The 13,887-nt window shown below is 50.7% G+C and overlaps 3 protein-coding genes across 9 annotated transcripts; all 3 read left to right on the top strand.

The window, feature by feature from the left end:
* Positions 1–229: 229 nt before the first annotated feature.
* LOC112889568 (60S ribosomal protein L18a-like protein) lies at positions 230–3,129 on the top strand. 7 transcript variants are annotated; one of them, XM_025956278.1, is made up of 5 exons: positions 230–565; positions 666–786; positions 1,412–1,447; positions 2,111–2,213; positions 2,792–3,129. In XM_025956278.1, exons 1-5 carry the CDS (start codon positions 244–246, stop codon positions 2,849–2,851), a joined length of 642 nt encoding a protein of 213 aa, XP_025812063.1. In that variant the 5' UTR covers positions 230–243; the 3' UTR covers positions 2,852–3,129. The 7 variants fall into 7 exon arrangements, 5 of the variants coding, with proteins under 5 accessions (XP_025812063.1, XP_025812066.1, XP_025812067.1 ...); XM_025956280.1 differs by lacking the exon at positions 2,111–2,213 and adding an exon at positions 2,445–2,497 and having other exon boundaries at positions 239–565; positions 1,412–1,526; XR_003228132.1 differs by having other exon boundaries at positions 240–565; positions 1,412–1,526; positions 2,111–2,206.
* A 2,195-nt stretch (positions 3,130–5,324) lies between these two features.
* Positions 5,325–6,966, top strand: LOC112889730 (peroxidase 45-like). Its single transcript, XM_025956493.1, has 4 exons — positions 5,325–5,677; positions 5,771–5,968; positions 6,069–6,228; positions 6,373–6,966. The coding sequence occupies exons 1-4, from the start codon at positions 5,459–5,461 to the stop codon at positions 6,750–6,752; spliced, it is 957 nt and encodes a 318-aa protein (XP_025812278.1). The 5' UTR covers positions 5,325–5,458; the 3' UTR covers positions 6,753–6,966.
* Positions 6,967–8,179: 1,213 nt separating this feature from the next.
* On the top strand, positions 8,180–9,672 carry LOC112889729 (peroxidase 45-like). The gene is made up of 3 exons (XM_025956491.1): positions 8,180–8,453; positions 8,543–8,740; positions 8,922–9,672. Exons 1-3 carry the CDS (start codon positions 8,232–8,234, stop codon positions 9,459–9,461), a joined length of 960 nt encoding a protein of 319 aa, XP_025812276.1. The 5' UTR covers positions 8,180–8,231; the 3' UTR covers positions 9,462–9,672.
* Positions 9,673–13,887: the final 4,215 nt, after the last annotated feature.

Below are 13,887 nucleotides of genomic sequence, written 5' to 3'. Positions count from 1 at the left end.
GCTTTGGAAACCGTGAAATGAAACTCTCCATTGAGGTATAGTATTTCATTCATCTCTAAAACTAACGTGATATTCTTGTAAACGGGGATACGGAAACCCTCCATTGTGATTAGCCTTGATCCGAAGATGAATGGGTTGTTTGCACGGACAGGTTTATCTGATTAACTGAAGCATGTAGCACGTATCACGTACGGGCACAAACTATTAGTATCTCTAGAACTGTGAATCTGATTCAGATAAAACATGGTAGAAAATTACTCGAACACTGTGGAGACATTCCCTAATTCTATTCTCCCCCCATCTGGCGATCCCCATCATCACCACGACCGCTGCACACGCTTCGCCTACCCTCTGGATCCATCCATCTCCGCCTCTCCGGCTCCAAGCACGGCTGCGGCAGCGATGCTGGAGGCCACCTGCCCCACCACCAAGAAGCTCCCGCCCCCATCTCGAATCCAACCCCCACCAGCTCCCGCCCCAAACCCTCTCCCCTACCATCACCACCACTACGGCACCTTCCCCCCGCCGCCCGTCGAAGGGGCGGCCTACCACGCCTCCCAGATCGGTCGGTACTCCCTGCCTCCCGCTCTTACACCCTCGGCTCCCGCTCTTCTTGTCTCGAGGAATGACTCACTTGATGGTGCCGTGTCTTGGTTGGCGCACAGGGTTCGGTAGCCAGGGCGTTGTGGCCTTCCCGGGCACAGTGCAGCAGCAGATCTTCGTGGAGGGCGTCCCCGTCCAGGAGCCGCCCCTGCCCTTCTGCGGCATCGGCATCGGCTGGTTTCTGTAAGTGCGTCCCGTGGCGATACGGATCGATCTAATGCGGTGGGGAAGTTGTAGATTAGCTAGAGCATTGAAACTGCATATACGTACTGCTGCTGTTCGTTGATTAATAGCATTTGACAATAACAAAGTTGAATCCGGGGTGTTAGAAACTTAGAAGCGGGCTAGGATATGGCTCGTAGATTGCTTTTGTGAATTCTTAGTAGCAGTTGCAAAATCATTATTTAGCTGTTAGGAGACTTACCTATAAGTCGTGTCCTGATGTCTAAGACAGATAGACGTTTCATAATCATTTGGTATATCGACCATGTTAACATATTATTGCAGTGGTGCATTTCCTTAGGATGTTTTACGTAATGCGCTTGCAGTCCGACTGCGGTAAACATATACTATTCAATAACCATGCAGAAAAAGTCAACTTGTGCTAATAGAAGCATATGAATTATGGTAATGTGGTGAAGTGAATTGTGCTCTCCGTATAAAACTTCTGATTACAAAGCTCGCTGCGATGCTTTAGTGGCATGAAGTAAATCGGCTTGTGCGCAACATTTATCCTGAATTTTGCAAATTTCTATGAAAAAATACAATTTTCCACCATACAAACTTTACTTCTGTATTTCTATTGAAGGTTCTTATTGGGGTTCTTCTTGGCTGCCATTCCCTGGTATGCTGGTGCTTTCCTTCTATTCTTTGTTGCTCTGGACCACAGAGAGAAGCCTGGACTAATTGCATGCACCGTTGTTGTAAGTATCCCATTTGTTAAAATAAACAATGAAAAATGTATTTCTTTTACCTTATTCTTTATGCAGCAGAATTAGAAACTGTCTCTGTTATTTGGTTGTTGTATGCATGATACAAATGGTCCCATTAAACCTGATGTAATATAGTATTGTGTTTTGTGCCTATTCATCCTACAATCGAAACTGCTGCGTCCCTTCAATTCGTTGCCATCAAACTAAAAGGGAAAAAGAGTTCCAGCAAGTTCTATGAAAGAGAACAAAAAAATGGTATTTTCCTATTTCTGATGAGTTTGAATGATAATGATGGTAGTGAAAATAAACATAACTAGCATCATCGATTTGTTTACATTATAATATTTGCTGTCCCAGTCACATTCGTAGTTGAATTACTTGGCATAACTCAGTCTGAACTACTGAGAAGACATAGATTTAGAGTCATAAGATACAATGACCAGCTGAGCTGAGTGGTTGACCTTTTCTTTTACTAGAATAATTGTCTTATACTAAACACTGTACAAAAAGCTTTGCCATTTTGACTGTAGAACTGATATAGCACGATGTTGTATACTGATCTAAGCAATGAATAGGAGGATGTCACCATGGTTTCGTCCTGAACAACTGTTCTCATTGTGGACCCCTGAGATTTGTGTGCTCCGAATTATTTGTACTATTAACTTCGTCAGGTTAATGGTATCATAAATCATTCCATTTATCAATTTGATTATTCTCATGTAACAAATATACAATCTTGAGATAATATTCAGCAACTTTCAAGATTAAATTAAATGTGCAAACATAGTGCATAGCACAATGTTGTAAATAAAAGTTGTATTGTGTTATTCTTTACAATAGTGTAATTTAGAATGTATTGGGTAATAAAAGTAAGTGTATTGAATTTAGTTAGCTATACTTTTTTTGCGGACAACTTCATTACCATATTATCATGCACATGCATAATGCAGTCATGCTTGCTGGTACGTATTAGTATAGATGTTTCAAACAAAGTGACACAGCCAGAAGATTATGAACATAAGGGGTTCAAAGCATAATATAAAACTAATCTATATTATTTATGGGAATCATACTACGTACTTATTTCATTTTTGTTGAAACAAAAGAAATTTAATGGAATACCCATCGCACATGCTAAATCCACCTTAGTGTAAACAGATGCTATTTCACTACAACTTTGTTTTAAGGATTGTGTTGTTATTTGTTTTCTTATTTTTTTATTGGTTTGTAAGTTGTAACAGAGAATTCTTTTGCAGGGCATATTTGCACTAGTCCCACTCATTCTGAACGGTATCAGAATGCATCCTTTCTGGTGAACAATGCTGGATGTCGCCAATCAAAGTCAATATGTAGCTAACATTCCTGGCCCCACATTTGATATGTCCGTACGCCATAGCTGTATTGTATTGCTCATGCCTGTGTAGAACAAAATATATGAGCTTACGTGAAAAAAAAATCGTTATGTTGTTTTTCATGTGCAGGCTCACATGTGTGTAATCATGAATTGTACAGTTTATCTATATGACTGGGCTCCAATCTAACAGTTTGCCAGAGCAGGAGCAAGTAGTATATGCCTGTGCACCATGGTGGTCGATCTCTTTGCTTCATTACTTTATTTGCTATTCTTTTAAATGTTGCCAATCTCCCAGGCACATTCACAAGTCACTGCATGCCCCTAATTGGCCCTTACTAAGTCCCACCCACACCTAGAGCATTTACATCTTATAAGATAAGCTTATATACTGTGATGTGAAGAGGGTATAACTAGCGTACTGATGGAGATCTACCAATGAACTTTGTGGTTAATAATGTATGGTGTTTGCTTAGGCCAGTCCCAGTGGGAAGTGTCATCGCACAGTTACCAAGATTGGATGACACTTCTCTCTTATTCCTTAAAATTTTCCCTTCTCTCTTCTCATTCATAAATGATTTTACCATGTTAACAAATTTGCTGATGTGATATGATATTTAATGCTCATAACATTCCTATGATATTTTTACGGAGATTGGTCTTGCTCGTACAGTACGTGTGAATATACCAGCTTAATGCTGTCGTTATAAATGTCGTTATAAAGGACGGTCCGATGCTCAAAAGGGATTAAGTTTTGTGTCTCGAGAGAAAAAATGCATTCTGGTTTAGCCTAATTCATCGCACAGTTACTAAGATTGGAAATTTGGTAGTAACGACACTCCTCTCTTATATGCATTCTGGTTTAGCCTAATTCATCACACAGTTACTAAGATTGGAAATTTGGTAGTAACGACACTCCTCTCTTATTCCATAAAACTTCCCCTTCTCTCTCCTCATCTTTCCCTTCTCTCTCCTCATAAATGATTCTATCATGTCAACAAATTTGTTGCTGATGTGGCATGATATTTAATGCTCACGAGACCCCTATGATATTTTTATTTTTATTGAGATTGGTCTTACTCGTACAGTACATGTGATTATATCAGCTTAATGCTGTCGTTATAAAGAACGGTCCGATGCTCGAAAGGGATTAAGTTTTCTGTCTCAAGAGAAAAAAAATGCATTCTGGTTTATCCTAATTCATTTGGTGTCATAAATATAATGTTATTACTCTTCTTTATAAACTCGTTTGTACTTAAATGGTTTGACTCAGGACGAATCTAGAATTGCATTTTTTTTAAGAACCGAGGGAGTAGGAGCAGAGACCGAAATTTATTATTCCATTATTTTAAAATAATAATGCATCTTTGTCAAGTTAACTTTGCCGTTGCAGCACTTGCAAGACTAAGCGTAAGCCGCTGGTCGAAATAAACCTACGCAAGCATGCGCCGAAATGGGCAGAATTCGTACACACGGGAACACCTTCGTGTCATTCCTCAGGAAGGAATAATTCAGCTCTTTGCCTGCATGTGCAGAGCTGCGCCGATCAAGGAATCCCGTTCAGCTCTTGTACTCATAAAGAATCGCTTGCTTCAGTTGTGGCAAAACGACAAGGTCCTGAAGAGACTTACGGGGAAAATACAAGTGCTAGTACTATACTAGGAAGGATTGTGTGCTAGCGTGATGATCGTCAGAAATCTAACGTTTTTTGCAGCAAATTTTGATTGCCGCGATTTGCTATGGCTTATGGGAACACTGACGTAGTTAGCACATAGTAATTGGTTGGCAATACTGCAGAGATTGCACTGAATGCTTATAAACTGTTAATACGTTACATCGTTGTTACCAATAACCAAAATTTGTTCAAATCCAAGTTTTAGAGACAAGACTAATTAGTATGCAGCCCTGATTTTTTTTCAACCTGATTTTTTAAGGAAACATGTTGATTCAAGTTGTGCCAAATTCACAAACTTATGAAAAGCTTATAAAGAATAGGTTTTATACTACTCAATGCCTCAAGTAGTCAAGTAGCACATACAATATTTTGTTAGGGAATAAGCTGCATTTGTTCAAATCCGAAGTTTGATGACGCGATTATTAGTACGTAACCCTGATTTCTGAATCTGAAATTTGAAGGAAGCAGCTATTAAGCGTGTGACTGTAGCTGAAGAATCGGTGCCTTGGTTCAGAGAATTCCTGGCAGCTAATTAAACCGAGGTGCCATTTGGTCACGGGTATCATCTGTTCAAACCATTACGAACATATCACTTGGATCAAACTCCAATTACCACAGCAGATTAAGGACTTGTTCTACCTCAAGTTGGTCAAGTTGACTCCAATTGGCCGTTAAATATGACGAGGAAGCCTCGCGCTAGCACGCCAGCTTCTGCTATATAAATCCCATGCAGCCTCCATTCCAAAGCACCAGCACCATCGCCTTCGAGCCCACCTCGATATCTCGGACGGAATCACCAGCTAGCCACAGCCTCTGAAACCGCAAACTTTTGGAGCACGCACGCAACAGTCGTCTCTAAGCAATCTGCAGGGAGAAGGAGAAGGGGAGCTAGCATCAATGGCGAGCCTTGGGTTGGGCTTCTTCGTCGCCGCCGTCGTGTCCGCGGCGGCGCTCATGGCGCCGCCTGCCGTCGCGCAGCTGAGGCCGTACTACTACTCCAGCATCTGCCCCAACCTTGAGGTCATCGTCCGGAGCTCCGTCCAGCAGTCCATGGCGCAGTCCCCGATCTCGGCGCCCGCCGCGCTCAGGCTCTTCTTCCACGACTGCGCCGTCAGGGTACGCGTATACTCACCGCGCAGCTGCTGGCTCGCGCCTTGTACCATCAAGTAGTGATGATCCCACTCGAATGTCTTGTTGATGCGCGTGCAGGGCTGTGACGCGTCGATCATGATCGTGAACTCGAACGGCGACGACGAGTGGCGCAACCCCGACAACCAGTCGCTGAAGCCGGAGGGGTTCCAGGTGATCCTGAACGCCAAGGCCGCCGTCGACAGCGACCCGCAGTGCCAATACAAGGTGTCGTGCGCCGACATCATGGCCCTCGCCGCGAGGGAGTCCATCGTCCAGGCAAGCGCCGAGCACTCACCACCAGCAGATCGATGGATACAGTTATTAAGTTTGTCATAGTATCTAACTCTCTTGCATGAGTGCATTGCATTGGTCGCAGAGCGGCGGGCCGTTCTACGAGGTGGAGCTCGGCCGGTACGACGGCAGGCTGTCGACCAAGGCCAGCGTCGTGCTGCCGCATGCCAACTTCACCCTCGACCAGCTCAACGCCTTCTTCTCCGGCCTCGGCTTCTCCCAGTCTGAAATGATCGCCCTCTCAGGTAAACGGCTGCTCACTCAGTCATCAGTCATCACCTCACTTGTCTTCCACTCCGCTTGCGCTTCACGTCCCCGGCCGTGCCACTACGGTGCCAGCCTGACCTGAGTACCTGACCATGATCCGTCCGGCTTGTGCGCGAATTCAGGCGGCCACACCCTCGGCGCCGCGGACTGCCCCTTCTTCCAGTACCGGATCGGCACCGACCCGACCATGGACCCCAACTTCGCGTCGCAGCTGAACAGCACCTGCCGCTCCAACCCCACCAGCGGCTTCGCCTTCCTGGACTCCTCGCCGGTGACCTTCGACAACACCTTCTACCGGAACCTGCAGGCCGGCAAGGGCCTCCTGGGCTCCGACCAGGTGCTCTACTCCGACGTGAGGTCCCGCGGCACGGTGAACTACTACGCGACGAACCAGGGCGCCTTCTTCGGCGACTTCGTGGCGGCCATGACCAAGCTCGGCAGGGTCGGCGTCAAGACGGCGGCCACCGGCGAGATACGCCGCGACTGCCGGTTCCCGAACTAGTTACCGGCCAGCCGACCTCGCCGGCCGGCCGGTTTGACAGTTGACCCACATCATTGAGCATTGATACATACATGTACCATATGTTACAGTACCATTAGTAGTATATATAGGCTGTGCTTATATATAATAAGCTCATGACTTTGATTCATGGGGCCTGATGTGTATAATACCTCCTTGTGATTATCTATAGCCCACCAAATATGAATAATTATTATGTCACTTCATAAAATGATTACTAAAAATTATTCCTAGCCCAATATATACTAGTGACTACATATCCAATCACGGAACAAAACTTCTAATATCTACTTATATATTTTTAAAGCAAGCAACAGAAATCCGTCAATCAGAATCCTAATCGGAATTCGGATAAATCAATCGGAATCATAATCGGAACTCAGATAAATCAATCCGGATCCCAACCAGAACCCGGAGAATCAATACCTCACGCGGTCACGGCATGACCTGCATATGGAGTGAAAGAGCACAAAGTTGATGAGCTTTTTTAGATTCGGATAAAATTTAAATTACCTGTAGAAACGCATGCTAATAATATATAATCAGCCAATGAATTTGTGAGCCCACCTAATGCCCGTTTATTGGGCCATGGAGCAAATCTGGCCCGTGACCACACGGCATTCGTTTCTACTTTTCTGTAGAACAATCTAAAAGCCCGTAAGTTTAAAACTAAAATAAGTAAATCTCCGTCGAGTCATGTCATTGTTGCACGTAAGTAGAAGGTCGAATTGGGCCGAATCTCTACACAATTTCGTATTGTTTCTCAGCAGGGTATCCAGCCTACAAATGTCACCTCCCGTCTCGTATTATACGCACGGGCAAAACGGCGCCTCGACGAAGGAATTCAGTTCACCACTCCCATCTCCTATCTTTGTAAGGAGAAAACGCTTGCTTGCTTCAGTTGCGGCAAATCGACGCAGTCGTCAAGAATCTATGTGATGATGGCACCATATTTGATCTTATCGTTTTTGTTCTTTTCTTAAGTCAAACTTCATAGACTTTGATAAATGAAGTTTATCGAAAATATATTAACATCTAAAATTCCGAATAAATGCGCATTTTATAATGGATTTACTAAAATTGGTTTGATGTTTTTATTGATTTCATGGTGATTTTTTCTATAAGCTTGGTCACAATACATAAGAAAATTTTGACCTGGACAAAACTAGAACACATTATGTTTCAGAGTTGAAGGGATATTTGTTGTCCTCGTGTTGGTCGCATGGGCACTTCGAAAGGACGAGGACGCCACACGCCAGTACGCGCCAGCCTATAAATCCCATGCAGCCTCCGTTCCAATGTGCCATCGCTTTCAAATAAACCCGCCTCGACCGAACAGAAATCAGTGATTTAAAGCTAAGCTACCAACGGCCAGCTGCCCCGCTTTTGGAAGAAGCACGCAAGAGCGGAGCAGCCAAGCCGAAGCTGCAGAGGGAGCAGCTAGCAGTCTAGCTATCATCGATGGCGAGCCGAAAGCTGGGTTTGTTTGTCGCCGCCGCCGTCGTGTCCGCGGCGGCGCTGATGCCGCCGTGCGCCGTCGCGCAGCTGAGGACGGACTACTACGCCAGCGCGTGCCCCAACCTGGAGAACATCGTCCGGGGCTCCGTCAGACAGTCCATGGCGCAGTCCCAGATCTCCGCGCCCGCCGCGCTCCGGCTCTTCTTCCACGACTGCGCCGTCACGGTACGCACACACTGTCGTGTGCCGTCGTCGTCTAGTGATGAGTTGATGATCAATCGAGCGCCTGGCGGTGCGGGTGCCGCTGCATGCAGGGCTGCGACGCGTCGATCATGATCGTGAACTCGAACGGCGACGACGAGTGGCGGCACAGCGACAACCAGTCGCTGAAGCGGGAGGGGTTCCTGACGGTCCTGAGCGCCAAGGCCGCCGTCGACAGCGACCCGCAGTGCCGCAACAAGGTGTCGTGCGCCGACATCCTGGCGCTCGCCGCCAGGGAGTCCGTCGTCCAGGTACCCAGCTAGCTTCCTTGCTTGCCACTCGGATAGGCCACATACACTACACTGATCCATGTACTGTACACCGGCCTGAGAGAGAGAGAGAGAGAACTTCGTTCAAATTAAAAGGATAAATCTTTTCAGTTACATCCATGTAACTAACGAACTCTGCTCGCTGAGTGCATTCTCGTGGCAGAGTGGCGGGCCGTACTACCTGGTGGAGCTGGGCAGGTACGACGGCCGGGTGTCGACCAGGGGCAGCGTCGTGCTGCCGCACGTCAACTTCAACCTCGACCAGCTCAACGCCTTCTTCTCCGGCCTCGGCTTCAACCAGACCGAAATGATCGCCCTCCTGGGCGCCCACACCCTGGGCGCGGCGGACTGTCCCTTCTTCCAGTACCGGATCGGGAGCGACCCGAGCATGGACCAGGGCCTGGCGTCGCAGCTGCGCGGCACCTGCGGCGCCAACCCCAGCGGCGGCTTCGCGTTTCTCGACCCCTCCCCGGGGGCCTTCGACAACGCCTTCTACCGGAACCTGCAGGGCGGCAGGGGCCTGTTGGGCTCCGACCAGGTGCTGTACAGCGACCAGAGGTCCCGCGGCGCGGTCGACGGCTACGCGGCCAACCAGGGCGCCTTCTTCGCCGACTTCGTGGCCGCCGTCACCAAGCTCGGGAGGGTCGGGGTCAAGACGGCCGCCACCGGCGAGATACGCCGCGACTGCCGGTTCCCCAACTAGCTAGCGAGCTCGTTAGTTGCTTAACCTCGATCGCCGGCCGGGCGGCGGCCAGTCGGCATCATTGATAATACATCATACATGTACCATATGTTACAGTACTACTAGCTAGTAGTCTATGACGGCTGTAATTACAATAAGCTCATGGTTTGGATTCAGGGGCCTGATGATGTATAAGCTAGATACCCTCTCCTTGTGATTTGCCTTGTGTTTCTATCCCTTCTGTCTCTTTTACGCTAATTTCGATCGTCTAAAACACCAGCATGATCTTCAGTGTCAATACACATATATATTTCAGTAGTATTCCGGCGTTCTGACAAAATGAAGTGCTATGCCGGTACTGCGGCCTTTCTTTCTTTAGACCAACATGTAGGTACAAGCCCAAAAGGCGACAAGCACAAACTGATTTGCCGGTGCCGGGCCATTAGCACTAGCATGCACCGTTAGCACTAGCATGCACTAGCAAATTAGCACTAGCATGCACCATCTCTCCGTCTCTAGCTTCGCCATCACCGTGTCCCATCAACGTCCATAATGGCACCATCAGTGTCTCCGATTGCTCTCCAAAAATCTAATCTTGCAAATTAAAAATCGTCACTGCCGGTGCCGGGCCTAGCTAGTGCATCCAGCACGTCGTCAATGGCTCAATGCGCCCCACTATGCCCTAGAAAAAACCGCTCCACTACTACCGGGGCCTCTCTCCGGGTGGACCGATGGCTTGCCACGTGCATTGCATTGTGAGTTACTAGCGCAGTGTGTCGCCTCAGCAGCCGTCGTTGAGACCGATCTCAACGGGAGTTTCATCAAAAATTTCAAAAGTATTAAGTAACATATCACATCAGCAAGTTTACTGACTTGACAGTGCCATCATGAGAAGAGATGAGGGAGAGTTTCATAAGATGGGAGAAGAGTTTCATCCCTATAAAACCCATCCGGTTCTCAGTTTTGATAACTGTACAATGAAACCGTACGCTAAGACTTAGTCTGAACCGAACTCAATTGCTTCTTTAGTCTCTCTCTTTTTTAATGCCGTTATAGTTGTGCCTAGACGACATTGGATTATCAAGAGGAGCCACAGCAGGATACCATCATCTCAAACCCGGCATGCATGGAGTTGCTGTACCCATGATGATGCAACAAGCATCACACAATGCATGATATCAGACCAGCAGACGCCTTGCTAACCAGCGTGTTCTGGCCCGCGTGATGATGAAGCGCTAACCAACTGATCATTTCCGTCCAGTCCCGTACGTAGCTGCACGATCGGCGTGACACCCACTCTTTTTCTTTCTTTTTCTTTTTTTTTTAGGAAAACGTGATACCCACTTGACTTGCCCAGTCGCGCTGTCGTCGTTTGGACTCTTAAAGCAATCGCGGGCCTCCCATCCAGCCCGGCCTGCGAATCCCTGCGGCGAAGGCCCATAGCATAGACCGATCCATCCTGCTGTCGTGACGCGGCCCTGGCGTGGGCTTTCCGAAAGCTGGCCCAGGTTATCGAGTGGGTCGGGGGAACCCATCGTTGCGCCAGCAGGCTATGCGGACGCAGGTGGCCCAATACGGGCGGGCCGTGGTTGCGTGGCATCTGTGCATCAAAGAAAAAAAAACAACTTGATGCTTGAAAGAGAGGAGAAAAGAAGCCCGAGCAAACTTCAGTGTGTTATTTATCCATTCATTTTTTTTTTACGAAGGGATGGATGCAAACTTGTGTTTCGTCAGTCGCTGCTGACGGACCTGCCCCCGAACACGAGTCCCCACGCGTCCAGCCCCAGCTGCGCAAGCTTGCACGCCCGGGCCAGCTGCCAGCCAGCAATGGCGGCTTGCGGCCAGACGCATCTATCGTTCTGCTATTGCGTGCCACCCCGGCATACCTGGCTGGCAGGTCCGAAACATTCCAGACCCCGACTGCTGAACGCCGCCGTCGAGGCAGAGATTCAGAGGAGGAGTTCCCTGTGGGCTGTGGCCGCGGGCGCGCGCATGGCATGCATATCCTCTCGTTCTCGTTCTCGTCCGTGTACGCGGCAGGCAGGCGGCGGCGACATCCGATCCCGGCCGCCCCAGACAGCGCCGCGTGCGCGCAGGTGGACGCGCCTCTGGAGTCCGGCCGGGGACGGGACCAGCGCGCGGCCGCACTACTGTTCCGCTACCGGGATCTTGCTTATCCAGCGGCGGCTGCCTCCTGCCTGCCCGGCTTGGTCTGCGCTCCAGCCCGTTTTCTTGGTCGCGGGCTTACTAGCTGGCTGCTAGTGCTACTGCAATGGCTTGTGTGCTAGAGCACTGCATCCGATCCGCGTGTACATCCAATGCCATTCCCATGGCCCGACCGGCGCGCGCCGCCTCCGCCGCCACTTCCCTCTTTGCGCACAGGCACATCCGGCTCCAGCCCGGCCTGCTCCATCATCGCGAGACACGGAGCTCGCAGTGAGCGTGTCCTTGCCAATGCGTCCGATCCAGCCCGCCGGCCACGGTCCCGTCCGCCCGCCCGCTCGATCCCATTCCCATGCCTATCTCCCTAGCTTCCGTTTGCGTTCGCGCCTGTGTTTCCTTGTGTGCATGGCTTCGACGTGCGCCGCTAAAGGAACCTCTGATCCATCCTTGCCGATCCGTGAAGATACGCACGCGACGCCCATCCTGCCCGCCGCCCCGGGCATGGAGATGAGTCAGCGAGGATTGCTTCGGCCTGGCTTTCTGCGCGCCGCGTGCTGTCCGTCCGGCCCGGGGCGGCGCGAGCGCGAGGCGAGGCGGGGATGCGCACGAGCGCACCGGCCGCGGGTTTGGCTGCCCTGACAGGGACAAGGAACCCATGGCCGCAGGCGTGGCGCGAGGGGGGAGGGAGGGAGTGCCGTACACGAATCCGAGACCGAGACGGGGTGATTGGGCGATGATGGATGATTGCAGCGGCGGCCTAAACGACCCGTGCCATGTCGCGCGTCGCGGCCCCGGCGTCTGCGCGAGGAAAAGCAACGGAGGCGCGCGGCAGGCGGCGCCGCTCTCGAAGGCATTCGGTCACAGGATCCTTGTCCGATCAGGATACTAACTTGAAGCCGGCAGGCTGCATCAGCTGTCATTAAGGTGGCCTAGTCTTTGTCGATCGCTCACGGGTACCTGTGCTCGTGCACGGCGCATAATGCCGGCGCGATGATTGGGTGGTTAGTCGGGGTAACGCAGACATGATCTGCCCCGCGTTCTGCGGAGTGCTTCTTCTGTTCCTCTGTTCTGTCGTTATCAGTTGAGCCGCGGTTCAGCGCCTGATGTTCACGGGGCTAACAGCGCGTGTGCCCGTGTCGCGACAGCGTTCGGAACCGCAGCGCACCGGCGGCGAACGCGTGCGATCGAGTACGCGGGGGTGGCAAACCTGAAAGCGGATCAGAACGCTCTCCAGTGGGGCGCCGAGCATGCATCTGCGCGGACTTGCCGGGGCTCGGGCACGGGGACAATTAAATTTTGCGTGCGTCAGCGGTCAATCCGGCCGGGCGTACGCGCAGCCAGGCGCCAGCCGGCAGATTGATCGCCGGCCGGGGTCACGGCCTCGCGGGGAAGCGCGACCGGATTGGGCGCGCGCCTACCTGACCGCCGCAACCCGCGAGCGCACGGCACGGCGGAGATACGTGCGCGCACATGCGCCCAGCCGCGTCCCACTCCCTCACGGCCCTTCCTCTCCCGGGAAGTTCACGTGCCGCTCGAGACCGACCACTAGAATACCATATCGTCTTCGAGACACCCCAAGGTTTCGCGCGGCCTGCGGGCTCGCTCACATGAGCGCGTCGAGCGGCGGCGACGGGTCACGTCGCCGGGGTTGGTTCGGTTCTCCCGTCCACGGCACCGGCCGTCCCCACTTGCACGGCGACGCTGTCAGTTCGGTACGCGGCACTGTTTACAGGTCTCTCCGATCGATCGCGATTTTCCTACGACCGTTTGATGGCCGGACCGGACGTCGCCGTCCCTCCCTGCAAAAGGCTGATGAGCACGAGAGTGGAGTCATGTCAGTTATTTTCTTCCCCTTCCCGGGCGAGCCGAGTCGCCGTCCGGCGGAACCGCTGCCCGTCGCGGAGTGGGGCGTAATCATCATCGTCGTCGCCGGTCGCCCCAGGTTCGGTAACGCATGATGGCTCGCCGGACTTTGCCGTTGAAGCTACGCCAGCGCTGATGATCACCATCGCGCTTTGCTTAGCTACCACTAGCGCTAGCAGACGCGCTCACCGATAAGATAATCGCGCCGCCGTGAGCTCCCTCCTGCCGGCGGTAATCCTCGCATTCTTCTCCTGCTCCGGGAGCGCGGGCAAGTAAAGCAGCGACCTGCCACGCTTTTGCAAAGCAGATGCCGTTAAAGCGGTTGGCGCTCGTTCTGCTCTCTCTTCCTGTCCACTGGCTTTGCCTTTGAGTGACTGGCTGGGCTCGGAAGCTCACACGTACATACACTGATACGCTTTTT

Source organism: Panicum hallii, chromosome 4 (assembly GCF_002211085.1).
Source record: "Panicum hallii strain FIL2 chromosome 4, PHallii_v3.1, whole genome shotgun sequence".
NCBI classification, from domain to species: Eukaryota; Viridiplantae; Streptophyta; class Magnoliopsida; order Poales; family Poaceae; genus Panicum; species Panicum hallii.
This window is presented reverse-complemented; position numbering and strand designations above follow the sequence as displayed.